General features: G+C 44.2%; 1 protein-coding gene across 2 annotated transcripts in view; it reads right to left on the reverse strand.

Annotated features, from left to right (window-relative positions):
- The window catches only part of ITPR3 (inositol 1,4,5-trisphosphate receptor type 3), an 825,364-nt gene that overhangs the window by 345,577 nt on the left and 452,781 nt on the right, over positions 1–27,006 (reverse strand). For both annotated transcript variants that reach the window (XM_077295501.1, XM_077295502.1), the window contains 2 exons: positions 13,673–13,795; positions 10,159–10,359 (listed from right to left, as the gene is read on the reverse strand). In XM_077295501.1, coding sequence (XP_077151616.1) covers positions 10,159–10,359; positions 13,673–13,795 — 324 coding nt within the window. The remainder of the gene's footprint in view (positions 1–10,158; positions 10,360–13,672; positions 13,796–27,006) is intronic.

The raw sequence follows: 27,006 nt of genomic DNA on the forward strand, positions 1-27,006 counted from the left end.
TGAAGAGCAAAGGGGGAGATGGGGAAACAATACAGGAGAATGGGGGGCATGTATGAGGAAACAGTACTGGGGAATGGGGGGCATGTATGAGGAAATAGTACTGGGGAATGGGGGCATGTATGAGGAAACAGTACTGGGGAATGGGGGGCATGTATGAGGAAACAGTACTGGGGAACGGGGGGCATGTATTAGGAAACAGTACTGGGTAATGGGGGCACATATGAGGAAACTACTGGGGAATGAGGGCCATGTATAAGGAAACAGTACTGGGGAATGAGGGCCATGTATGAGGAAACAGTACTGGGGATGGGGGGCATGTATAAGGAAACAGTAATGGGGGGCATGTATGAAGAAACAGTAAAGGGGAATGGGGGCATGTGTTGTGAATTCCGTTCTCGGACTCCCTCCTGTGGTCATGAATGGTACTTTGGTTAGTTCTGCTCTTGGACTCCCTCTGGTGGCTTTGAGTGGAACTGCTGGTTACTGAGGTTGGCTTCCTCAGCTGTCCTTGTTTATTGCTATGCTGGCTTCCCTATTTAACTCCACTCAGATCATTACTTCATGCCAGCTGTCAATGTCTCAGTATTGGTTCAGATCTCTCTTGGACTTCTCTGAGGACCTGTCTACTACAGCAGAAGCTAAGTCTTTGCTAGTTCATTTGTTGTTACTGCTTCCTGAATATATTTCTTAGTACTGCTAAATTCTAGTCCAGCTTGCTATCATGATATTCCCTTGCTAGCTGGAAGCTCTGGGGGTGCAGAGTGGCACCTCCACACCATGAGTCGGTGTGGGGAGTCTTTTTGCTTACCCTGCGTGTTTTTTTTGTAGTTTTTGTGCTGACCGCATAGTTCCCTTTCTTTTCTCTGACTATTTAGTGTAGTCTGGCCTCCTTTGCTAAAACCTGTTTCATTCCTGTGTTTGTCACTTTCCTCTTAACTCACAGTCAATATATGTGGGGGGCTGCCTTTACCTTTGGGGAATTTCTCTGAGGCAAGGTAAGGCTTCCATTTCTATCTTTAGGGGTAGTTAGCTCTTAGGCTGTGAAGAGGCGTCTAGGGAGAGTTAGGTACGCTCCACGGCTATTTCTAGTGTGTGTGATAGGAGTAGGGTTTGCGGTCAGCAGAGTTCCCACTTCCACAGAGCTAGTCCCGTTTTTGAGTTTACTCATCAGGTCATTCCGGGTGCTCCTAACCACCAGGTCCATAACAGTACAGCTGGCCCACAAAGTGTTAATGCATCTCAAAAGAGGGATAAGAGAAGTTCTGAACCCATTTTTTTTTCTTTGCAGTGTGTTTTGTCTCTCTTTTCTCCTTAACCTCTGAGTGGTTCAGGACTCAGGTGTAGATATGGATATTCAAGGTCTGTCCTCTTGTGTGGATCAACTCACTGCAAGGGTACAAAACATTCAAGATTATGTAGTTCAGAATCCGATGTTAGAGCCTAGAATTCCAATTCCTGATTTGTTTTCTGGGGATAGATCTAAGTTTCTGAATTTCAAAAATAATTGTAAACTGTTTCTTGCTTTGAAATCCCGCTCCTCTGGTGACCCCATTCAGCAAGTAAAAATTATTATTTCTTTGTTGCGTGGCGACCCTCAAGACTGGGCATTCTCCCTTGCGCCAGGAGATCCTGCATTGCTTAATGTAGATGCATTTTTTCTGGCGCTTGGATTGCTTTATGACGAACCGAATTCAGTGGATCAGGCAGAGAAAATCTTGCTAGCTATGTGTCAGGGTCAGGATGAAGCGGAGGCATATTGCCAGAAGTTTAGAAAATGGTCTGTGCTTACTCAATGGAATGAGTGTGCCCTGGCAGCAATTTTTAGAACTTTGACCAGAACTGAACGGCAAGAACACAGACGTCAGAATGGGCTGTGTTTTTACTGTGGTGACCCCACTCATGCTATCTCTGATTGTCCTAAGCGCACTAAGCGGTTCGCTAGGTCTGTCACCATTGGTACTGTACAGCCTAAATTTCTTTTGTCTGTTACTCTGATTTGCTCTTTGTCATCCTACTCGGTTATGGCATTTGTGGATTCAGGCGCTGCCCTGAATTTGATGGACTTGGAGTTTGTCAGGCGCTGTGGTTTTTTTTTGGAGCCTTTGCAGTATCCTATTCCATTAAGGGGAATTGATGCCACGCCGTTGGCCAAGAATAAACCTCAGTACTGGACTCAGTTGACCATGTGTATACATAATTAGTCCATAAATATTTGGAATAACACATTCATTGATACTAGACAACACAAAGGCCTCTCTAAAGAACCTATGAAGATAGGCCACAAGAATGTTTTGTTAAAAAATGCAAATTTTATTTCAAACCAAAAAACAAAGGTATCATATTCATATATACAGAATTATACGGTTAAAAAATGCCTCCAATCTAACAAAAGTCCGGTGCATAATCCCTAAGAAAACTAAATCACACTATGGTGCAATTCTATGCTTCAAGTATGCCACCTAGTGGCTATTGGTTTGTATACAACGGCATAACAAGTTAAAGTGCACGGTGCTTGTATTGTTATATATCTATACCCGCAGCTGATTTTCTGTGATGTACTTGGCCACTAATGTATCTCCAGTACTAGAAGGGCCAGATATAAACATCAATGTTTATTACGGTATTTAATGCTGCCTCCTTGCCTCTAGGGTGTAAGTATAATATCAGGAAGTGCTGCAGCAGAGAAAGCCTACATGCAAAGATAACAATGCTTTTGTAGCAAGCAGAACAAAGTCTTGCATAAAATTGCACACAAATAGTACTGGGATTAATAGTATAATTACCAGAATGGGAGACGCCGGACCGTATTTTTAACCGTATAATTCTGTATATATGAATATGATACCTTTGTTTTTTGGTTTGAAATAAAATTTGCATTTTTTAACAAAACATTCTTGTGGCCTATCTTCATAGGTTCTTTAGAGAGGCCTTTGTGTTGTTCAGTTGACCATGTGCATGGCTCCTGCACATCAGGAAGATATTCACTTTTTGGTGTTGCATAATTTGCATGATGTGGTCGTGTTGGGTTTGCCATGGCTACAGGTTCATAATCCAGTATTGGATTGGAAATCAATGTCTGTGTCTAGTTGGGGTTGTCATGGGATACATGGCGATGTTCCGTTGGTGTCAATTTCTTCTTCCACTCCTTCTGAAGTCCCTGAGTTTCTGTCGGATTACCAGGATGTATTTGATGAGCCCAAATCCAGTGTCCTACCTCCTCATAGGGATTGTGATTGTGCTATAAATTTGATTCCTGGTAGTAAGTTTCCTAAGGGCCGACTTTTCAATTTATCTGTGCCAGAGCACGCCGCTATGCGGAGTTATATAAAGGAGTCCTTGGAGAAAGGGCATATTCGCCCGTCTTCATCAACGTTGGGAGCAGGGTTCTTTTTTGTGGCCAAGAAGGATGGTTCTCTGAGACCCTGTATAGATTACCACCTTCTCAATAAAATCACGGTCAAATTTCAGTACCCTTTGCCTCTACTGTCTGATTTGTTTGCTCGGATGAAGGGGGCTAGTTGGTTCACCAAGATAGATCTTCGAGGGGCGTATAACCTTGTGCGTATTAAACAGGGCGATGAATGGAAAACAGCATTTAATACACCCGAGGGCCATTTTGAGTACCTGGTAATGCCATTCGGGCTTTCAAATGCTCCATCTGTGTTTCAGTCCTTTATGCATGACATCTTCCGAAAGTATCTGGATAGATTCATGATTGTATATTTGGATGATATTTTGGTCTTTTTGGATGATTGGGAGTCTCATGTGAAACAGGTCAGAATGGTATTACAGGTCCTTCGTGCTAATTCCTTGTTTGTGAAGGGGTCTAAATGTCTCTTCGGAGTTCAGAAGGTTTCCTTTTTGGGCTTCATTTTTTCCCCTTCTACTATCGAGATGGATCCTGTTAAAGTTCAGGCCATTTATGATTGGACTCAACCTACATCTGTGAAGAGCCTCCAGAAATTCCTGGGCTTTGCTAATTTTTACCGTCGCTTTATCGCTAATTTTTCTAGTGTGGTTAAATCTTTGACTGATTTGACAAAGAAAGGTGCTGGTGTGGTGAATTGGTCCTCTGCGGCCGTTGAGGCTTTTCAGGAGCTGAAACGTCGTTTTTCTTCGGCCCCTGTGTTGCGTCAGCCAGATGTTTCGCTCCCTTTTCAGGTCGAGGTTGATGCTTCTGAGATTGGAGCAGGGGCTGTTTTGTCTCAAAGAAGTTCTGATGGCTCTGTGATGAAGCCATGTGCCTTTTTTTCTAGAAAGTTTTTGCCTGCTAAGCGTAATTATGATGTTGGCAATCGGGAGCTGCTAGCTATGAAGTGGGCATTCGAGGAGTGGCGACATTGGCTTGAGGGAGCCAAGCACCGCGTGGTGGTCTTGACGGATCACAAAAATCTGACTTATCTCGAGTCTGCCCAGCCGTTGAATCCTAGACAGGCTCGATGGTCGCTGTTTTTCTCCCGTTTCGATTTTGTGGTCTCATACCTTCCAGCTTCTAAGAATGTGAAGGCGGATGCTCTTTCTAGGAGTTTTGTGCCTAATTCTCCGGGAGTCCCTGAGCCGGCTGGTATTCTCAAAGAGGGGGAAATTCTGTCTGCCATATCCCCTGATTTGCGGCGGGTGCTGCAGGAGTTTCAGGCTGATAGACCTGACCGTTGTCCAGCGGAGAAACTGTTTGTCCCTGATAGATGGACTAGCAGAGTTATTTCTGAGGTTCATTGCTCGGTGTTGGCCGGTCATCCTGGGATTTTTGGTACCAGATATTTGGTGGCTAGGTCCTTTTGGTGGCCTTCCTTGTCACGGGATGTGCGATCTTTTGTGCAGTCCTGTGGGACTTGTGCTCGGGCTAAGCCCTGCTGTTCTCGTGCCAGTGGGTTGCTTTTGCCCTTGCCAGTCCCGAAAAGGCCTTGGACGCATGTTTCCATGGATTTTATTTCAGATCTTCCTGTCTCTGAAAGGATGTCTGTCATCTGGGTGGTTTGTGATCGCTTTTCTAAGATGGTCCATTTGGTACCCTTGCCTAAATTACCTTCCTCCTCTGATTTGGTGCCATTATTTTTTCAACATGTGGTTCGCTTGCATGGCATTCCGGAGAACATTGTGTCGGACAGAGGTTCCCAGTTTGTCTCTAGGTTTTGGCGGTCTTTTTGTGCTAAGATGGGCATTGATTTGTCTTTTTCTTCGGCTTTCCATCCTCAAACAAATGGCCAAACCGAACGAACCAACCAGACTTTGGAAACCTATCTGAGATGCTTTGTTTCTGCTGATCAGGATGATTGGGTGACCTTCTTGACATTGGCTGAGTTCGCCCTTAATAATCGGGCTAGTTCGGCTACTTTGGTTTCGCCTTTTTTTTGCAATTCTGGTTTTCATCCTCATTTTTCTTCGGGGCAGGTTGAGCCTTCTGACTGTCCTGGTGTGGATTCTGTGGTGGACAGGTTGCAGCAAATTTGGACTCATGTAGTGGACAATCTGACGTTGTCCCAGGAGAAGGCTCAATGTTTCGCTAACCGCCGTCGTTGTGTTTGTCCTCGACTTCTTGTTGGGGATTTGGTTTGGTTGTCTTCTCGTTATGTTCCTATGAAGGTTTTTTCTCCTAAGTTTAAGCCTCGGTTCATTGGTGCTTATAAGATTTCTGAAATTCTTATTCCTGTGTCGTTTCGTTTGGCCCTTCCAGCTTCTTTTGCCATCCATAATGTGTTCCATAGGTCGTTGTTGCGGAGGTACGTGGCGCCTATGGTTCCCTCCGTTGATCCTCCTGCTCCGGTGTTGGTTGAAGGGGAGTTGGAGTATGTGGTGGAAAAAATTTTGGATTCTCGTATTTCGAGACGGAAGCTTCAGTACCTGGTTAAGTGGAAGGGCTATGGTCAGGAGGATAATTCCTGGGTTGTTGCCTCCGATGTCCATGCTGCCGATTTAGTTTGTGCCTTTCATTTGGCTCGTCCTGATCGGCCTGGGGGCCCTGGTGAGGGTTCGGTGACCCCTCCTCAAGGGAGGGGTACTGTTGTGAATTCCGTTCTCGGACTCCCTCCTGTGGTCATGAATGGTACTTTGGTTAGTTCTGCTCTTGGACTCCCTCTGGTGGCTTTGAGTGGAACTGCTGGTCACTGAGGTTGGCTTCCTCAGCTGTCCTCGTTTATTGCTATGCTGGCTTCCCTATTTAACTCCACTCAGATCGTTACTTCATGCCAGCTGTCAATGTCTCAGTATTGGTTCAGATCTCTCTTGGACTTCTCTGAGGACCTGTCTACTACAGCAGAAGCTAAGTCTTTGCTAGTTCATTTGTTGTTACTGCTTCCTGAATATATTTCTTAGTACTGCTAAATTCTAGTCCAGCTTGATATCATGATATTCCCTTGCTAGCTGGAAGCTCTGGGAGTGCAGAGTGGCACCTCCACACCATGAGTCGGTGTGGGGAGTCTTTTTGCTTACTCTGCGTTTTTTTTTGTAGTTTTTGTGCTGACCGCATAGTTCCCTTTTCTTTCCTCTGACTATTTAGTGTAGTCTGGCCTCCTTTGCTAAAACCTGTTTCATTCCTGTGTTTGTGACTTTCCTCTTAACTCACAGTCAATATATGTGGGGGGCTGCCTTTACCTTTGGGGAATTTCTCTGAGGCAAGGTAAGGCTTCCATTTCTATCTTTAGGGGTAGTTAGCTCTTAGGCTGTGAAGAGGCGTCTAGGGAGAGTTAGGTACGCTCCACGGCTATTTCTAGTGTGTGTGATAGGAGTAGGGTTTGCGGTCAGCAGAGTTCCCACTTCCCCAGAGCTAGTCCCGTTTTTGAGTTTACTCATCAGGTCATTCCGGGTGCTCCTAACCACCAGGTCCATAACAGGCATGTATGAGGAAACAGTACTGGGGAATGAGGGGCATGTATGAGGAAACAGTATGGAGGGAATGGGGGGCATGTATGAGGAAACAGTACTGGGGAATGGGGGCATGTATGAGGAAACAGTATGGGGGATGGGTGCAGACAGTATGAGGAGCGAACGGGGCAATGTATGTGGACACAGCATGAGTAGAGATGTGAAAAATGTATGTGGATAGAGTACGGGGAGTGAAGAGGATGGGATGTGTGCAGACACAGTATGGGGAGTCAGGTGAGCATACAGTATAGAAAGTGAGGGGGTAAATATACGAGGAGACAGTATGGTGAACAGGAGGGATGTGAGAGGAGACAGTATGAGGAGGGAGGGGAACAGTGTGAGGAGACTGAATGGGGGGAGAAAAGTGAGTGGGCACAGAATAGAAACTGAGTAGTGGGGGAGTAGCATGGGGGGGCAGTGTAAGGACACAGCCAGGAGGGGACAGTATACCAAGGAGGTTGAGTGTGATGAGAGAGTACAGTATAAATACTGGGCCCTATAGGGGGACACAGTGTGAGAGGACAGTGTGAAGAGGTGGCCGGTATGGAAAGGAGAGGTCAGTGTAAAGAGCATGAACCATAAGGAGGACAGTGTGGGGTCATATTTTGTGCAGACAATATAGTGAGGGGCAATTTTTTATTCAGGAGCATTATAATGACAGTTGTATCTTTTAGGGCGTCATGTGGAAATTTTCTGCAAAAAAGCAGAGAAGATGGAAGTCTGCAGAGACGGCTGTGGATGAGAAAACTCATCATGAGGTCTGGACAAGATGAAGAAAAGAAGGAGAACGACTCCAGAGAAGACATCATCTGTAAGGTACCTGGATGTAAATGTTATTTGTGATACTGACTAACTCTCATGTTTTTATTTATGTTAGGAGCATTAAAGGGAATGTCCAGGTTTGTAATGAGTCTGCAGTCATTCTTTGTGTACAAATCGAATATATCCTTGGTGGGGGGGGGGGGCGCCAAAATGAATTCTTGCCCCTGGTGCCAGAAACCCTAGATACACCTCTGCCGGTATGCTACTGCGGGTGGCGATTACCGGGTCCGATGGAGGGATGTCTGCGCACAGCACAGGCAGTGAGGCAGGGACTGAGGGTGTGAACAGAGAGAATGGAGACCCGGAGACTGCCCGTCCCTGTCTACGCCGTAGCCTGGAGCCCTCATTATCGGAGGAATATGTCAGGTAATAAATTGTTTTTCTAAAGCTTTATAGTGTAGTTTTAGGTCATAGGGATGGTTAGGGGATGAGCTAGCAAGGTGCAGGGACAGGTAGTGATGGCTAATTGCAGACATGTGCGGCACTTGAGGTTTTGCACTTGCGGTGAACAAAAAAAAAAACACTGCTAGCAGCGTTTTATTTTCTATTTCTGCAAGTACTGCATTTGCCGCAAGTGCCGCACATGTCCCCAACTCCCATAAGGAATGGATGAGGCCGAACGCAGTGTTGCCGTAAGTGATCCGTTACGCGGCAGATGCGGAAAAACTGCTGGATCTGCTGCAAAAGGTTACTTTCACATCAGCGATTTTTGCCAAAGTCACTGCCAATAGTGTCATACTCACCAAAGGGAGAGGCAGCACTATAAGTGCCTAGGGCAGCAGAAACTCTAAATACAGCCCTGGGTATAACTCCCATACTACCATAGCAAAAAAATATTTAGATATTTAGCATAACACATTTAAATATTTAGAACAGAACATATACAGTGGAGAAAATAAGTATTTGATACACTGCCGTTTTGCATTTTTTCCCACCTACAAAGAATGGAGAGGTCTGTAATTTTTTTATTGCACAAAATAAGTATTTGATCACATGCCAACAAGCAAGAATTCTGGCTCTCACAGACCTGTTAGTTTTTCTTTTAGAACCCCTCCTACTCAGAACTCATTACCTGTATTAATTGCACCTGTTTGAACTTGTTACCTGTATAAAAGACACCTGTCCACACATTCAATCAATCACACTTCAACGTATCCACCATGGCCAACACCAAAGAGCAGTCTAAGGACACCAGCAACAATATTGTAGACCTGCACAAGGCTGGGATGGGCTACAGGACAATAGGCAAGCAGCATGGTGAAAAGACAACTGTTGGCACAATTATTAGAAAATGGAAGAAACCCAAAATGACTCTCAATCTTCCTTAGTCTGGGGCTCCATGCAAGATCTCGCCTAGTGGGGTAAGGATGATTCTTAGATAGGTCAGGAATCAGAACAGAACTACACCGGAGGACTTGGTCAATAACCTGAAGAGAGCTGAGATCACACTCTCAATCATTAATGTTAGTAACACACTACGCCGTCATGGATTAAAATCCTGCAGGGCATGCAAGGTCACCCTGCTCATGCCAGAATATATCCCGGACAGTTTGAAGTTCACTAATGACCATCTGGATGATACACAGGAGACATGGGAGGAGGTCATGTGGTTAGATGAGATCATAATAGAACTTTTTGGTATTAACTCCACTCGCCGTGCTTGGAGAAGGAAGATGAATGCGAACAACCTCAAAGAACACCGTCCCAACCATGAAGCATTGTGGAGGAAACATCATACTTTGGAGGTGCTTTTCTCAAAAGGTAAAAGGACGAAGGCAAGGGAAAGATGGGTATTGCAAGATTTTGGCCAACAACCTCCTTCGCTCAGTAATAGAAATGAAGATGGGTCATGGCTCGGTCTTCCAGCATGACAATGACCTGAAACACTTGGCCAGGGCAACTAAGGAGTGGCTCTGTTAGAAGCATTTCAGGTCCTGGAATAGCCTGGCCAAACTCCAGACCTGAACCCAATAGAAAATCTTTGGAGGGAGCTGAAACTCAATGTAGCCCAGAAACAACCCCAAAACCTGAAAGATCTGGAGAAGATCTGTATGGAAGAGTGGGCCAAAATCATTTCTGCATTGTGTGCAATCTTGGTCAAGAACTTCAGGAAACGTCTATGCCAGAATTCTTGCTGGTTGGTGGGCGATCAAATACTGTGATTTTCCGGATTGTTTTTTTTAAGATTCTGTCTCTTACAGTTGAAGTTTACCTACGATAAAAATTACAGACCTCTTCATTCTTTGTAGGTGGCAGAACTTGCAATATTGTCAGTATATCAAAAACGTATTTTCCTCACTGTACGCACACCTTATAAAATCAGTCTATAATCTACATTTTTAGTTTGCAACAATGCAGTTCGGTCAACAAGAGCTTTTGGGAATTTGTTACAAGGCCAACCAATACATGTTAACCTGATTAACTTTAGTATTGTTTAAATTCAATCATTTAATGTAGACCTTTGTAGATCTTTACCTCTGTCATGATCATGTCCTGGCATTTCTTAATATATTTGCCTTCAGCTTTGATGATGGTGTGAAGGAAGTCCAAGTACTGCACATGTCTGCCATGCGTGGCTAAACAATGGATGAAGTGTTGTAAAACAGTCTCATGGATCTCTGTGCACAAGTGATAGTTATTCAGGAAAATGTGTTGCATAGTCTCTGCCTCTAAGAGCTGCGAAACAAATCAAGTACAAATTATGCAAAAATCTTGGACACACCACATTTTTTCAGACCCTTTAGAAAGCCATAATGAATTATAAACTTTATAAGTGAAATATGCCTACATTTTAGTATACTGTCATAAGCACATTAGGTTGTATTTGGTGTGAACTGTAACTTGATGAGAATTACAGTCACAATAAACTTTAGCATCTTCTCTAGCTTAAGAAAAATCAAGGATGCATCACATTTTCTGAAGTAAAGTGATGACTGTTCAAGAATTTGTGGATGCTTTGCATCCCTGCTACCTATATCATTTATACTTTCTTTTACCATCGTCTTTTTCAAGGACAGTCCTTTTGGTCAAGAATCATATATAGGTTATGTGTAAAAAAATTATAATATGGTACTTATTTGTTGTCCTTTATGGTGGCAAAAATAATTTGACTTCTTCATACAGTAAATCCTGTCTAGGTTGCATCAATATTCATCATAACATTTTATTGTACATTATTGGTCCCTCAAGCAGCTAGGAACTGCATATGGCTAACCAAGTCTTGCTAGCCGTAGATACTTTTCACTTATGGAACGGAGTATGCTGCTAGAACCTTATTTTAGGGTTAGAAGTACCGGTATATCCCTGGTGGTTAATACTATGGTTAAAGCCATATAACTAACTAACTAAGCCACACATTTATTACGATTCTTAACTTTCACTATTTAGACATACACAAAAATATCAGCTATTCCTTACAAATTATTTTGTGAATAAATTATAAATGATAGCAAAAAAATCACATCAATCTATATAACCAACTCTAGTGCAGTTTCCCACAGAAGCATGGGAACAAATGGCTTTCTGCTAAATTTAGTTGTGAAACAAGTTCTGGACTGAACAGGTAATATATGCCAATTATGAACTAAAAATATATATGAAATAAATAAATATATTGACATAAATCTACTGGAGAGTGAATGGTAAACCCCATTCGGAAGCAATATGTACTGAAACAAAAACACCAAACCTGTGGTGATAAAGAGAGTTCAGAACAAGGACCTCAAAAGTAAAAAAACCTCTCTTAAAAAACATTGGTTATATGGTGGCATTGTAGAAGAAGGGGGCTCCAGTACAATAAAAAGTGACAATTGTTGTTATACACATGTAAATACAAGGGTGCATTAACACTTAGTGACAGAGCCAATAATATTCTTAACGACCAAGCCAATTTTTACAATTTTGACTATTGTCACTTAATGAGGTTATAGCTCTGAAACGCTTCACCAGATCCCAATGATTCTGAGAATGTTTTTTCATAAGACATTGTACTTCATGATAATGGTAAAATTTATTCAATATCACTTGCGTTTAATTTTGGCAAAAATTTAGAAAATTTAGCAATTTTAAAACTTTTAATTTTTGTGCCCCTAAATCAGAGAGTCATATCCCACAAAACAGTTAATAACTAATATTTCCCACATGCCTACTTTACATCAGCATAATTCTGGAAACATCTTTTTTTTTTTTTTTTTCTTTTAGGAAGTTATAAGGGCTAAAAGTTGACCAGCGATTTTTCATTTTTCCAACAAAATTGAAAAAAAAATTTTTTAGGGACAACTTCACATTTGAATTGAGTTTGGCGGGTCAATATCACAGAAAATACCCCAAAGTGACACCATTTTAAAAACTGTGCTCTAAGCCACCTTCAAGAAGTTTCTTAACTCTTCAGGTGCTTCACGAGAACTAAGGAAATATCGAAGAATAAATTAATATTTTACTTTTTTCGCAAAAAATTTACTTTAGACCCAAACTTTTTTATTTTCACAAGGGTATCAGGAGCAAACGGACCATAAAATTTGTTGTACAATTTCTCCAGAGTACACCGATACCCCATATGCGGGGGAAAGCCACTGTTTGAGAGCATGGCAGGGTTCAGAAGGGAGAAGGCACCGTTTGACTTTTTGAATGCAAAATTGACTGGAATCAATGGCGGGCACCATGTCGAGTTTGGAGACCCACTGATGTATGTAAACAGTGGAAACCCCCCCAATTCTAGCGCCAACCCTCAAAACAGCTGACATGTTCCAGGAAGCATATGGGTTCTTTGCCAGAACCCACATCAAAGGGAGAGAGTCCAATATCGGTGTACATTTATGCCTGATGTCGGAAAGGGGTTAAAGTAAAATCGTCTGAAACCACTGACAATCTAATCTGTATGTGGCTTCCCCATTCCTCTATGACAGGTGATTTAGGGGGAAAGCATGACTGGCACGCCAGAATTTCAATGTCTGATCTTTTTGTTCAGGAACAAAATAATCTGCTTAGGGGAATCTGATAGTGGATCTCCCATAACAAAGACACGACTGGCTGAGCCGAAAGTTCCTGTGCAAGTAAAGCCCCCGTCACACTAAGCGAGGTCGCTAGCGAGATCGCTGCTGAGTCACAAGTTTTGTGACGCAACAGCGACCTCAGTAGCGATCTTGCTATGTTTGACACGTAGCAGCGACCAGGCCCCTGCTGTGAGATCGCTGGTCGTGTCGGAATGGCCTGGACCTTTTTTTTGATCGTTGAGGTCCCGCTGGGTAGCACACATCACTGTGTTTGACACCTTACCAACGACCTCGTTGACGACTCAGACACTGAATCGTCATAATAGCTGCCATGTGACATTGTTGTACAGGTCGCTACAGGTCGCCGCTTCGCTGCAGCGTCGTTGGGAAGATATCACTGTTTGACATCTCACCAGCGACCACATAGCGACGCAGCAACAATCCTGTTGTCGGGATCGCTTTAGCGTCGCTAAGTGTGACGGGGCCTTAAGGAGTCTGGTGAGATAGGTCTCAGCTGACTGATTGTTCAATTGACAGCTATCTGTGTATGGGGCTGTTACCTGTGCCGCTAGACATTACTAGTTCTACAGATATGCTAATGTGTGTAGGTAGCAATATATATTACACAAATACTGATTCTGGGAATAATTACATGAACTAAGTAGAATTGGGTATACAGAAATTTTAATTCAAAGAAACACAGCACTTTAACATTGAACTGTGGTCTTCATTCTACCAATAAGTGGGAAGCAAAAGCAAAAGTTATCTTAGGTGATGGTTCACATAGATTGTATATACCTACCCTCACCCATCCCTTGTAGACTGTGAGCCCTCGCGGGCAGGGTCCTCTCTCCTCCTATACCAGTTGTGACTTGTATTATTTAAGATTACTGTACTTGTTTTTTTTTTATGTATACCTTTCCTCACATGTAAAGCACCATAGACTAAATGGCATTATAATAATAGTAATAATATATTTCTCAAATCATGGAACTTACACCGGGAGTTAGGAACAGAGACAAGTGCTTGTGTAAAAGAGCCTGGTTTTCTGGGTTCCCGGCACAAAATTTCTGCAGAAACTGGTGTGTGTACTTCAAAATCTCCTTCATTTTCATGTCTCCCTGGGCAAACAACACAAACGCATTAGTGATATTGATCTTACAGTTCGTGAATGTGTTTATTTCAGCTATAAACATGAGGTGAAAACTACAAAGGAAAGATTTCTGCTTCTGTGTTTTTTTTTTTTTTAATTACAGTTTTCAATGTTTTGCTCATTGAGCCACATAGTAATCCCTTTTGCCTTTTGAATACTGCTCCACCTTGCTGGAATGAGCATTGATCTTCCTCACATTGCTCCTGGATCAAAGTTGTCCTTGAAGGATAATAAGATACCATTATTTATTCATCACAATATTGTTTGTCAAAATTGTCAGTTCACTCCCTTGGATGAAAAGCAACCTCACACAAGAGTGGTCTCAGGATGCTTTAGGGAATGTGCCCACGATCAGGAATTGGCAGCGCTTTGGACACAGTGCATGTCCACTGCCAGCTATTGAACCCATGTGAATCCACATGTGCTAACTGAACCGTGCAGATTCTCCACTTCCACGGGTGAAATTTCTCTTGCAGAGACTTGTGTCTCTGCAAGATAAATAGACATGTTGCTGTCTGGAAAGACGCGCCACATGTCCGTCTCCACTGGTGAGCTGCGGGCGTCTCTGGACGCATAGTAAATATGGCACTTCTTGAAATCCCATCCACTATGCTATAACATCTTGACGCTGTGGGTTGGATACTGCAAAAGTACGCAGCGTTTAGTGATCGTGTGCACATACCCTTAGTGTATTTGTCAATAAAAGTTTTCAAATGTATGAAATGTTTATAATTGTACTACAGTAACCACAGAAACATCTGACTGAGATTTAAAAGCAATAAACCAGCAAACTTTGTGAAACCAATTTTTATGTCAGTTTTGAAACTTTTGGCTATGACTGTATATATATATACAGTACTAGCTGAAGAGCCCGGCGTTGCCTGGGCATAGTAAATATCTGTAGTTAGTTATAGCACCTCACTTCTCTTATTTTCCCATCACGCCTCTCATTTTCCCCCTCACATCTCTCATTTTCTCCCTTACACCCCTCATTTTCACCTCACACTTCTCATTTTCCCCTCAGTATATACATGTTTGTCATCTCCATTATATATAATATACAACTGTATGTCATCTCCTGTATATAGTATATACCTGTATGTCATCTCCCCTGTAAATAGTATATACCTGCTGTTTGTCATCTCCTCCTGTATATAGTATATACCTGTATGCCATCTCTTCTGTACATACTATATACCTTTATGTCATCTCCTCCTAATAATCTAGCTGTGGCTGTGCATCAGTGCACTCCATGTCCGATTCATCTTGTAATGGGCAGTTAACAATTTCCCTTTCTAACCCAGGCACGGTATGTGTAAAGAGCTCCATGGAGTAACCTGTAGTGTCGACTGACACATCCTTCACTTTTGGTTTGGGTGAAGGACACAAGGAAACGTCTTGTTCCTGACCGGGAGCATCCACTGACGACTCGCTGCTTTTATATTTGGAACTTTCTGAAGAGGAGGCGAAAAAGTTAGAGACTGAGTCAGCAAGGAAAGCCAAAACTTTTTCCTGCTGCTCCGGCTTTAAAAGCGGTTTTCCTACTCCAAGATAAGGGAGCCTTCGAGGCCTTGTGTAGCCAGACGATGACGCTGGCTCAACACCTCCCGCCTTAGGGGCTATTTTGCTTTTCCCACTACAACCAGATGCTCCACCACCACCACCATCAGTACCAGCTGGCAACGACCGCCCACGGCCTCTTCCACCAGACTTCCTCATTTTTGGGAAAATGTTACCAAAATAACAACCGTGATATGGTACTGTAAAACAAGGTAGAAGGTGTATCTAAACTTGCTGAGAATTTAAATCTCCCTTTTTATTTTGGGGAGACTGCACCACAACTCAGGCCCAGTGTATAACACAACACAATGTAAGTGGCAGAACGTGGCTGGCTGATATACCACAAACTAACAGAACTGACGTATATCCACTTTGTGACAATTTGAATCTCCCTTTTTTGGGGGGGAGACAGCACCACAACTCAGGCCCAGTGTGTAACACAAACCAATGTAAGTGGCAGAAAGTGGCTGGAAGATATCTGAAAAAATCCAAGAACTGTAGTACAATTTCAATCTCCCTACAATGATCTCAGGACAAGTATGGCAGCAACAAAAAGGACTGCTGCACACAAAAGTGTGGACAAAAACAAGATAACTGCAGAAAGGAGCAACAGGATTTTTGCTTTTAAAAAAGCAGTTGGTTTGCACAGCAGCGTGCAAACAGCAATGCAGCTATCAGGGAGCCTTATAAGGCAGCCTAATAAGCTACAGAGCTGATGCACAAAAAAACAGCCTCCACTGTCCCTGCAAAAAAAGGTGGTGTTGGACAGTGGAAATCGCTACAGCACAAGTGGTTTGGGGGTTAATCTTCTCTCCCTAACTATATCCCTTCTTCTGACGAAGCTGCAGAAATCTCTCCCTATGCTAAGATCGGCAGAAGTAAGATGGCGGTCGGCATGCATGCCCCTTTATACCCCCTGTGATGCCGCAGAAAGCAAGCCAATCACTGTCATGCCCTGCTCTAAGATGGTGGGGACCGAGACCTATGTTATCACGCTGCACACACTCTGAGTCCTCCTTCATTGCCTGAGAAATGGTGCTGAACGCGTCATAAGAAACGCGACTTTGGCGCGAAGATCGCCGACCGCATGGCCGATCCCACACTAGGATCGGGTCGGGTTTCATGAAACCCGACTTTGCCGAAAGTCGGAGATTTTTGAATTTGTCCGATCCGTTTCGCTCAACCCTACTTATTTGTATTATGTAGATTATTGTCTGCATGTTTACATGTAATACATATCCATATATCTGTGCAACTGCAGGATCATGGGGGGGAATTGGTTATTATTGTTTTTAATTGTTTTTTATGGGTTTTGTCAATAAAAGTTTACCTTTTATATAAATTATTGAGCAATAGTGTGCATTTTCTTTGGTGGATTTCTTGCTCTTTTTTGTTTCATACCAACCCTAACGCACCTCTTCAACCTCTCACTCACAACAGGTGTCTTCCCCTCATCTTTCAAGCATGCCAAGATCACACACATCCTCAAAAAGCCCTCCCTCGACCCATCCTCTGTGTCTAGCTATCGCTCGATATCTGTTATGACCTGGTGGTTAAGGAGCAACATGGGACGAGCTCTGAGGAGATGGTATCTTTACTGACCGCAGTTCCTGAACCTAACACAACACTAGAAGTAGCCGTGGAATGTTCCTGTCACTCCCTAGACATCTCGTCACAGCCGGAGAACTAACTACCCCTAAAGATGGAAACAGGAAAGCTATCTTACCTCAGAGAAAATTCCCAAAGGACAGACAGCCCCCCACAAATATGGACTGTGAGTGGAGAGGGAAATGACATACACAGAATGAAACCAGGATTTAGCAAAGGAGGCCACTTCTAACTAGATAGACAGAATAGGAAAGGATACTGTGCGGTCAGTATTAAAAGCTAAAAAAAGCCATCACAGAGTTTACAAAAAATCTCCACACCTGACTAACAGTGTGGAGGGCAAATCTGCTTCCCCAGAGCTTCCAGCTTAACTGAATATTGAATACTGACAAGCTGGACTAGAGCAAACATAAAATGAGCTGAATGATTAAGTCCACAGCAAGAGGACAACAAATGAACACGCAAGGACTTATCTTTGCTGAACAGGACCGACTATCAAGGAAATCCAAGGAGAGATCTGAATCCAACCAAGAAACATTGACAGCGGGCACTGGCTGAAGATCAGAGCCAGGCTAAATAGCAGAGCAGGAGAGATGATCAGTGGAAGCAGCTGCTAAGCTAAATCCAAGGAGCAGCAGTTCCACTTAAAACCACCGGAGGGAGCCCAAGGGCAGAATTCACAAAAGTGCCATTTACAACCACCGGAGGGAGACCAAGAACGGAATTCACAACAGTACCCCCCCCCCCCCTTGAGGAGGGGTCGCCGATCCCTCACCAGAGCCCCCAGGCCGATCAGGACGAGCCAAGTGAAAGGCACGAACCAAATCGGCGGCATGGACATTGGAGGCAGCAACCCAAGAATTATCCTCCTGGCCATAACCCTTCCACTTGACAAGATACTGAAGCCTCCGCCTCGAAAAACGAGAATCCAAAATCTTCTCCAGCACATATTCCAACTCCCCCTCAACCAACACCGGGGCAGGAGGATCAACAGAGGGAACAACGGGCACCACATATCTCCGCAACAAAGATCTATGGAAAACATTATGGAAGGCAAAAGAGGCAGGAAGGGCCAAACGAAAAGATACCGGATAATCTCAGAAATCTTATAGGGACCAATAAAGCGAGGCTTGAACTTAGGGGAAGAAACCTTCATAGGAACATGACGAGAAGATAACCAAACTAAATCCCCAACACGAAGCCGGGGACCAACACACCGACGGCGGTTAGCAAAACGTTGAGCCTTTTCCTGAGACAACGTCAAATTGTCCACCACATGAGTCCAAATCTGCTGTAACCTGTCCACCACAGAATCCACACCAGGACAATCAGAAGGCTCAACTTGCCCTGAAGAAAAATGAGGATGAAAACCAAAATTACAAAAAAAAGGCGAAACCAAAGTAGCCGAACTAGCCCGATTATTAAGGGCAAACTCGGCCAACGGCAAGAAGGCCACCCAATCATCCTGATCAGCAGACACAAAGCATCTCAAATAGGTTTCCAAGGTCTGATTGGTTCGCTCAGTTTGGCCATTTGTCTGAGGATGAAACGCCAAAGAAAAAGACAAATTAATGCCCATCCTAGCACAAAAGGACCGCCAAAACCTAGAAACAAACTGAGAACCTCTGTCAGACACAATATTCTCCGGAATGCCATGCAAACGAACCACATGCTGAAAAAACAATGGAACCAAATCAGAGGAGGAAGGCAATTTAGGCAAAGGTACCAAATGGACCATCTTAGAAAACCGGTCACAAACCACCCAGATAACAGACATCTTCTGAGAAACAGGAAGATCCGAAATAAAATCCATGGAAATATGCGTCCAGGGCCTCTCAGGGACCGGTAAAGGCAAAAGCAACCCACTAGCGTGGGAACAGCAAGGCTTGGCCCAGGCACAAGTCCCACAGGACTGCACAAAAGAACGCACATCCCGCGACAAGGAAGGCCACCTAAAGGACCTAGCAACCAAATCTCTGGTACCAAAAATCCCAGGATAACCAGCCAACACCGAACAATGAACCTCAGAAATTATCTTACTAGTCCATCTGTCAAGAACAAACAGTTTTCCCACTGGACAGCGGTCAGGCTTGTCAGGCTTATCAGCCTGAAATTTCTGAAGCACCCGCCGTAAATCAGGGGAGATGGCAGAAAGAATCACCCCCCGAAGAAAAAGACAAATCAATGCCCATCTTGGCACAAAAGGACCGCCAAAACCTTGAAACAAACTGGGAACCTCTGTCAGACACGATGTTCTCCGGAATGCCATGCAAACGAACCACATGCTGGAAAAATAATGGAACCAAATCAGAGGAGGAAGGTAATTTAGGCAAGGGTACCAAATGGACCATCTTAGAGAAGCGATCACAAACCACCCAGATGACCGACATCCTTTGAGAGACAGGGAGATCTGAAATAAAATCCATGGAAACATGCGTCCGAGGCCTTTTCGGGACTGGCAAGGGCAAAAGTAACCCACTGGCACGAGAACAGCAGGGCTTGGCCCGAGCACAAGTCCCACAGGACTGCACAAAAGAACGCACATCCCGTGACAAGGAAGGCCACCAAAAGGACCTAGCCACCAAATCTCTGGTACCAAAAATCCCAGGATGACCAGCCAACACCGAACAATGAACCTCAGAGATAACTCTACTAGTCCATCTATCAGGGACAAACAGTTTCTCCGGTGGACAACGGTCAGGTCTATCAGCCTGAAACTCCTGCAGCGCCCGCCACAAATCAGGTGAGATGGCAGACAGAATTACCCCCTCTTTGAGAATACCAACCGGCTCAAGGACTTCCGGAGAATCAGGCAAAAAACTCCTAGAGAGGGCATCAGCCTTAACATTCTTAGATCCCGGAAGATACGAGACCACAAAATCAAAACGAGAGAAAAACAGGGACCATCGAGCCTGTCTAGGATTCAACCGCTTGGCAGACTTGAGGTAAATCAGATTCTTATGGTCGGTGAAGACCACAATGCGGTGCTTGGCTCCCTCAAGCCAATGTCGCCACTCCTCAAATGCCCACTTCATAGCCAACAACTCCCGATTGCTGACATCATAATTACGCTCCGCAGGCGAAAACTTTCTGGAGAAGAAGGCGCACGGTTTCATCAAAGAACCATCAGAACTTCTCTGAGACAAAACGGCCCCTGCCCCAATCTCAGAAGCGTCAACCTCAACCTGAAAAGGAAGACAAACATCCGGCTGACGCAACACAGGGGCAGAAGTAAATCGACGTTTAAGCTCCTGAAAGGCCTCAACAGCCGCAGAGGACCAATTCGTAACATCAGCACCATTCTTCGTCAAATCGGTCAGGGGCTTAACCACACTGGAAAAGTTGGCAATGAAACGGCGATAAAAATTAGCAAAGCCCAAAAATTTCTGAAGGCTCTTCACAGAAGTGGGTTGAATCCAATCATGAATGGCTTGGACCTTGACAGGATCCATTTCTATAGCCGAGGGAGAAAAAATAAAACCCAAAAAAGAAACCTTCTGAACTCCAAATAGGCATTTAGACCCCTTCACAAATAAAGTGTTAGCACGAAGGATCTGAAATACCATCCTGACCTGTTTCACATGAGACTCCCAATCGTCGGAAAAAATCAAAATATCATCCAAATATACAATCATGAATTTATCAAGATAATTCCGGAAGATATCATGCATGAAGGACTGAAACACAGATGGGGCATTAGAGAGCCCGAATGGCATCACAAGGTATTCAAAATGGCCTTCGGGCGTATTAAATGCAGTTTTCCATTCGTCACCCTGTTTAATACGAACAAGATTATACGCCCCTCGAAGGTCAATCTTAGTAAACCAACTAGCCCCCTTAATCCGAGCAAACAAATCAGAAAGCAAAGGTAAAGGGTATTGGAATTTGACCGTGATCTTATTAAGAAGGCGATAATCAATACAGGGTCTCAAGGAGCCATCCTTCTTGGCAACAAAGAAGAATCCCGCTCCCAACGGTGACGAAGAGGGCCGAATATGCCCCTTCTCCAAAGACTCCTTAATATAACTCCGCATGGCGGCATGCTCTGGCACAGACAGATTGAAAAGTCGGCCCTTAGGGAACTTACAGCCAGGAATCAAGTTAATAGCACAATCACAGTCCCTATGAGGAGGAAGGGAACTGTACTTGGGCTCATCAAATACATCCTAGAAATCCGACAAAAACTCAGGAACTTCAGAAGAGGGGGAGAGGAAATTGACATCAAAGGAACGTCACTATGTACCCTGTCATGATTTCCCAATGGCAAGGAAATAAAAAACAACAAAACGGACTAGCTCTCGGGTGATGGAAACTAAAGTTGACCGTGACCTGAACCTCACACAACACTTGAAGCAGCCGGGGAGTGTTCCTACGATGCCCTAGACACCACGCGCCAGCCGGAGATCTAACTACCCCTATCAGAGGAATATACAGGCCTGTCTTACCTCCAGAGATGTACCCCAAAAGGAGATAGCAGCCCCCCACAGATATTGACGGTGAGTTCAGAGGAAATGACATACGTAGGATGAACAGCAGGTTTAGCATAGAGAGGTCCGCTTTCTAGATAGCAGAAGGACAGGAAAGTGTTACTTCACGGTCAACTTAAAACACTACTCAAAAACACCATCCAGAAATTACTTTAAACTCCAGTGACAACTCATGCCACTTAGAGTGGCAATTTCTGTCCACAAGAGCTTCCAGCTGCAGCGAGTCACATTACTGCAATCTGGACAAGAAGTTAGCATAAACTCAAAACAAAATTCAACTTAGCTGAACAGGAACTTGAGGCAGGAGAATGCAACAGAATGCTACTGATACATTGTTGGCCGGCATAGGACTAACAGCCAAGCAGCCTTAAATAGGGAACTCCCCTAATGGGTGGCAACAGGTGAGCAGAGATAGCAGAAAGCACACAAGTGGCACTACCATCAAACACCACCGGGGGAGCCCACAAACAGAATTCACAACATTACCCCTTGACAACCCCAACTAGTCACAGACATGGATTTCCAATCCAGCACTAGATTATGTACCTGTAACCATGGAAAACCCAGTACAACCACATCATGCAAATTATGCAACACCAGAAAACGACAATCTTCCTGATGTGCTGGAGCCATGCACATGGTCAGCTGAGTCCACTACTGAGGTTTATTCTTAGCCAATGGTGTAGCATCAATGCCCCTCAAGGGAATAGGGCTCTGCAAATGCTGTAAAGAAAAACCACAGCGTCTGGCGAACTCTAAGTCCATTAAGTTCAGGGCAGCACCTGAATCCACAAATGCCATGACAGAAAAGGACGATAATGAGCAAATCAGGGTAACAGACAAGAGAAATTTAGGCTGCACAGCACTAATGGTAACAGACCTAGCGACCCTCTTAGTACACTTAGGGCAATCAGAAATAGCATGAGCAGAATCACCACAGTAAAAACACAGCCAATTCTGACGTCTGAATTCCTGTCGTTCTGCTCTAGTCCAAATCCTATCACATTGCATAGGCTCAGGACTCTGCTAAGAGGACACTGCCATATGGTGCACAACCTTGCGCTCGCGCAGGGGCCGATCAATATGAATGGCGAGAGACATAGATTTGTTCAAACCAACAGGCATGGGGAACCCCACCATAACATCTTTAAGGGCTTCAGAAAGACCCTTTCTGAAAATTGAGCCAGAGCATCTTCATTCCATTTAGTGAGCACAGACCACTTTCTAAATTTCTGGCAGTATAATTCTGCCGCTTCCTGACCCTGACACAGGGCCAACAAGGTCTTTTCTGCCTGATCCACAGAATTAGGTTCATCATACAGTAATCCGAGCGCTTGAAAAAATGCGTCTACATTAAGCAATGCCGGATCCCCTGACTCAAGGGAGAATGCCCAATCCTGAGGGTCTCCACGCAGCAGAGAGATGACAATTTTCACCTGCTGAATGGGGTCACCAGAGGAACGGGGTCTCAAAGCAAAAAACAATCTGCAGTTATTTTTAAAGTTCAAGAACTTAAATCTATCCCCAAAAAACAAATCAGGAGTTGGAATTCTAGGCTCCAAAACCGGAGTCTGAACAACAATCTTGGATACTCTGTACCCTTGCAGCAAGTTGATCCACACGAGAGAACAAACCCTGAACATCCATGTCAGCGCCAAAATCCTGAACCACCCAGAGATTAAGGGGAAAAAAAAGACAAAACAGGCTGCAGAGAAAAAAAAAATGGTTCAGAACTTTTTTTTCCCCTCTTTTGAGATGCATTCAATACATTGCTGGCCAGCTGTACTGTTATGACCTGGTGGTTAAGGAGCAACATGGGACGAGCTCTGAGGAGATGGTATCTTTACTGACCGCAGTTCCTGAACCTAACACAACACTAGAAGTAGCCGTGGAATGTTTCTGTCACTCCCTAGACATCTCGTCACAGCCGGAGAACTAACTACCCCTAAAGATGGAAACAGGAAAGCTATCTTGCCTCAGAGAAAATTCCCAAAGGACAGACAGCCCCCCACAAATATGGACTGTGAGTGGAGAGGGAAATGACATACACAGAATGAAACCAGGATTTAGCAAAGGAGGCCACTTCTAACTAGATAGACAGAATAGGAAAGGATACTGTGCGGTCAGTATTAAAAGCTAAAAAAAGCCATCACAGAGTTTACAAAAAATCTCCACACCTGACTAACGGTGTGGAGGGCAAATCTGCTTCCCCAGAGCTTCCAGCTTAACTGAATATTGAATACTGACAAGCTGGACTAGAGCAAACATAAAATGAGCTGAATGATTAAGTCCACAGCAAGAGGACAACAAATGAACACGCAAGGACTTATCTTTGCTGAACAGGACCGACTATCAAGGAAATCCAAGGAGAGATCTGAATCCAACCAAGAAACATTGACAGCTGGCACTGGCTGAAGATCAGAGCCAGGCTAAATAGCAGAGCAGGAGAGATGATCAGTGGAAGCAGCTGCTAAGCTAAATCCAAGGAGCAGCAGTTCCACTTAAAACCACCGGAGGGAGCCCAAGGGCAGAATTCACAAAAGTGCCATTTACAACCACCGGAGGGAGCCTGTTGTGAATTCCGTTCTCGAACTCCCTCCTGTGGTCATGAATGGTACTTCGGCGAGTTCTGTCTGTAGACTCCCTCTGGTGGCTGTGAGTGGAACTGCTGGTTCTGAGGTTGCTTCCTCAGCTGCCCTCATTTGCGGCTAGGCTGGCTTCTCTATTTAACTCCACTCAGATCGTTACTCCATGCCAGCTGTCAATGTATCAGTACTGGTTCAGATCTCTCTTGGATCTTTCTGATGACCTGTCTACTCCAGCAGAAGCTAAGTCCCTGCTAGTTCATTTGTTGTTCATTTTGTACTGAATATATTTCTTAGTATTTGCTAAGTTCTAGTCCAGCTTGTTTATATGATATTTCCTTGCTAGCTGGAAGCTCTGGGGTGCAGAGTGGCACCTCCGCACCGTGAGTCGGTGGGGGGGTCTTTTTGCACACTCTGTGTGGCTTTTTGTAGTTTTTTGTGCTGACCGCATAGATCCCTTTCCTATCCTCAGTCTATTTAGTAAGTCTGGCCTCCTTTGCTGAAACCTGTTTCATCCCTGTGTTTGTGACTTTCCTCTTAACTCACAGTTAATATATGTGGGGGGCTGCCTTTACCTTTGGGGGAATTTCTCTGAGGCAAGGTAAGGCTTTATTTCCTATCTTTAGGGGTAGTTAGCTCTTAGGCTGTGAAGAGGCGTCTAGGGAGAGTTAGGTACGCTCCACAGCTATTTCTAGTTTGTGTGTTATAGGATTAGGGTTTGCGGTCAGCAGAGTTCCCACTTCCCAGAGCTTGTCCTGTCGTCTAGTTTAACCATCAGGTCATTCCAGGTGCACCTAACCACCAGGTCCATAACAGTACAGCTGGCCAACAAAGTGTTAATGCATCTCAATAGAGGGATAAGAGAAGTTCTGAGACCATTTTTTTTTCTCTGCAGTGTGTTTTGTCTTTCTTTTCCCCTTAACCTCTGGGTGGTTCAGGACTCAGGTGTAGATATGGACATTCAAGGTCTGTCCTCTTGTGTTGATCACCTCACTGCGAGGGTACAAAGCATTCAAGATTATGTAGTTCAGAATCCTGTGTTAGAGCCTAGAATTCCAATTCCTGATTTGTTTTTTGGAGATAGATCTAAATTTCTGAATTTCAAAAATAATTGTAGACTGTTTCTTGCTTTGAAACCCCGCTCCTCTGGGGACCCCATTCAGCAAGTAAAAATCATTATTTCTTTGTTACGTGGCGACCCTCAAGACTGGGCATTCTCCCTTGCACCAGGAGATCCTGCATTGCTTAATGTTGATGCATTTTTCTGGCGCTTGGATTGCTTTATGACGAACCTAACTCTGTGGATGAGGCAGAAAATTTTTTGCTGGCTTTGTGTCAGGGTCAGGATGAAGCGGAGGTATATTGCCAGAAGTTTAGAAAGTGGTCTGTGCTTACTCAATGGAATGAGTGTGCCCTTGCAGCAATTTTCAGAAAAGGTCTTTCTGAAGCCCTTAAGGATGTTATGGTGGGGTTCCCCACGCCTGCTGGTCTGAATGAATCAATGTCCTTGGCCATTCAGATCGATCGGCGCTTGCGTGAGCGCAAGGTTGTGCATCATTTGGCGGTATCCTCTGAGCAGAGGCCTGAGCCTATGCAATGTGATAGGACTTTGACCAGAGCTGAACGGCAGCAACACAGATGTCAGAATGGGCTGTGTTTTTACTGTGGTGACTCCACTCATGCTATCTCTGATTGTCCTAAGCGCACTAAGCGGTTCACTAGGTCTGTCACCATTGGTACTGTACAGCCTAAATTTCTTTTGTCCGTTACTCTGATTTGCTCTATGTCGTCCTACTCTGTTATGGCATTTGTGGACTCAGGCGCTGCCCTGAATTTAATGAACTTGGAGTTTGCCAGGCGCTGTGTTTTTTTCTTCGAGCCCTTGCAGTATCCTATTCCATTAAGGGGAATTGATGCTACGCCTTTGGCCAAGAATAAGCCTCAGTACTGGACTCAGTTGACCATGTGCATGGCTCCTGCACACCAGGAGGATATTCGCTTTTTGGTGTTGCATAATTTGCATGATGTGGTCGTGTTGGGTTTGCCATGGCTACAGGTCCATAATCCAGTATTGGATTGGAAATCAATGTCTGTGTCCAGTTGGGGTTGTCAAGGGGTACATGGTGATGTTCCGTTGTTGTCAAATTCTCCTTCTACTCCTTCTTAAGTCCCTGAGTTTTTGTCAGATTACCGAGATGTATTTGATGAGCCCAAATCCAGTGCCCTACCTCCTCATAGGGATTGTGATTGTGCTATTAATCTGATTCCTGGTAGTAAATTTCTTAAGGGACGACTTTTTAATTTATCTGTGCCAGAACACGCCACTATGCGGAGTTATATAAAGGAGTCCTTGGAGAAAGGGCATATTCGCCCGTCGTCGTCACCGTTGGGAGCAGGGTTCTTTTTTGTGGCCAAGAAGGATGGTTCTCTGAGACCGTGTATAGATTACCGCCTTCTCAATAAAATCACGGTCAAATTTCAGTACCCTTTGCCTCTACTGTCTGATTTGTTTGCTCGGATGAAGGGGGCTAGTTGGTTCACCAAGATAGATCTTCGAGGGGGCGTACAATCTTGTGCGTATAAAAACAGGGCAATGAATGGAAAACAGCATTTAATACGCCCAAGGGCCATTTTGAGTACCTGGTGATGCCATTCGGGCTTTCTAATGCTCCATCTGTGTTTCAGTCCTTTATGCATGACATCTTCCGAAAGTATTTGGATAGATTCATGATTGTATATTTGGATGATATTTTGGTCTTTTCGGATGATTGGGAGTCTCATGTGAAGCAGGTCAGAATGGTGTTCCAGGTCCTTCGTGCTAATTCTTTGTTTGTGAAGGGGTCTAAATGTCTCTTCGGAGTTCAGAAGGTTTCCTTTTTGGGCTTCATTTTTTCCCCTTCTACTATCGAGATGGATCCTGTTAAAGTTCAGGCCATCTA

Source organism: Ranitomeya variabilis, chromosome 3 (assembly GCF_051348905.1).
Source record: "Ranitomeya variabilis isolate aRanVar5 chromosome 3, aRanVar5.hap1, whole genome shotgun sequence".
Classification (NCBI taxonomy): Eukaryota; Metazoa; Chordata; class Amphibia; order Anura; family Dendrobatidae; genus Ranitomeya; species Ranitomeya variabilis.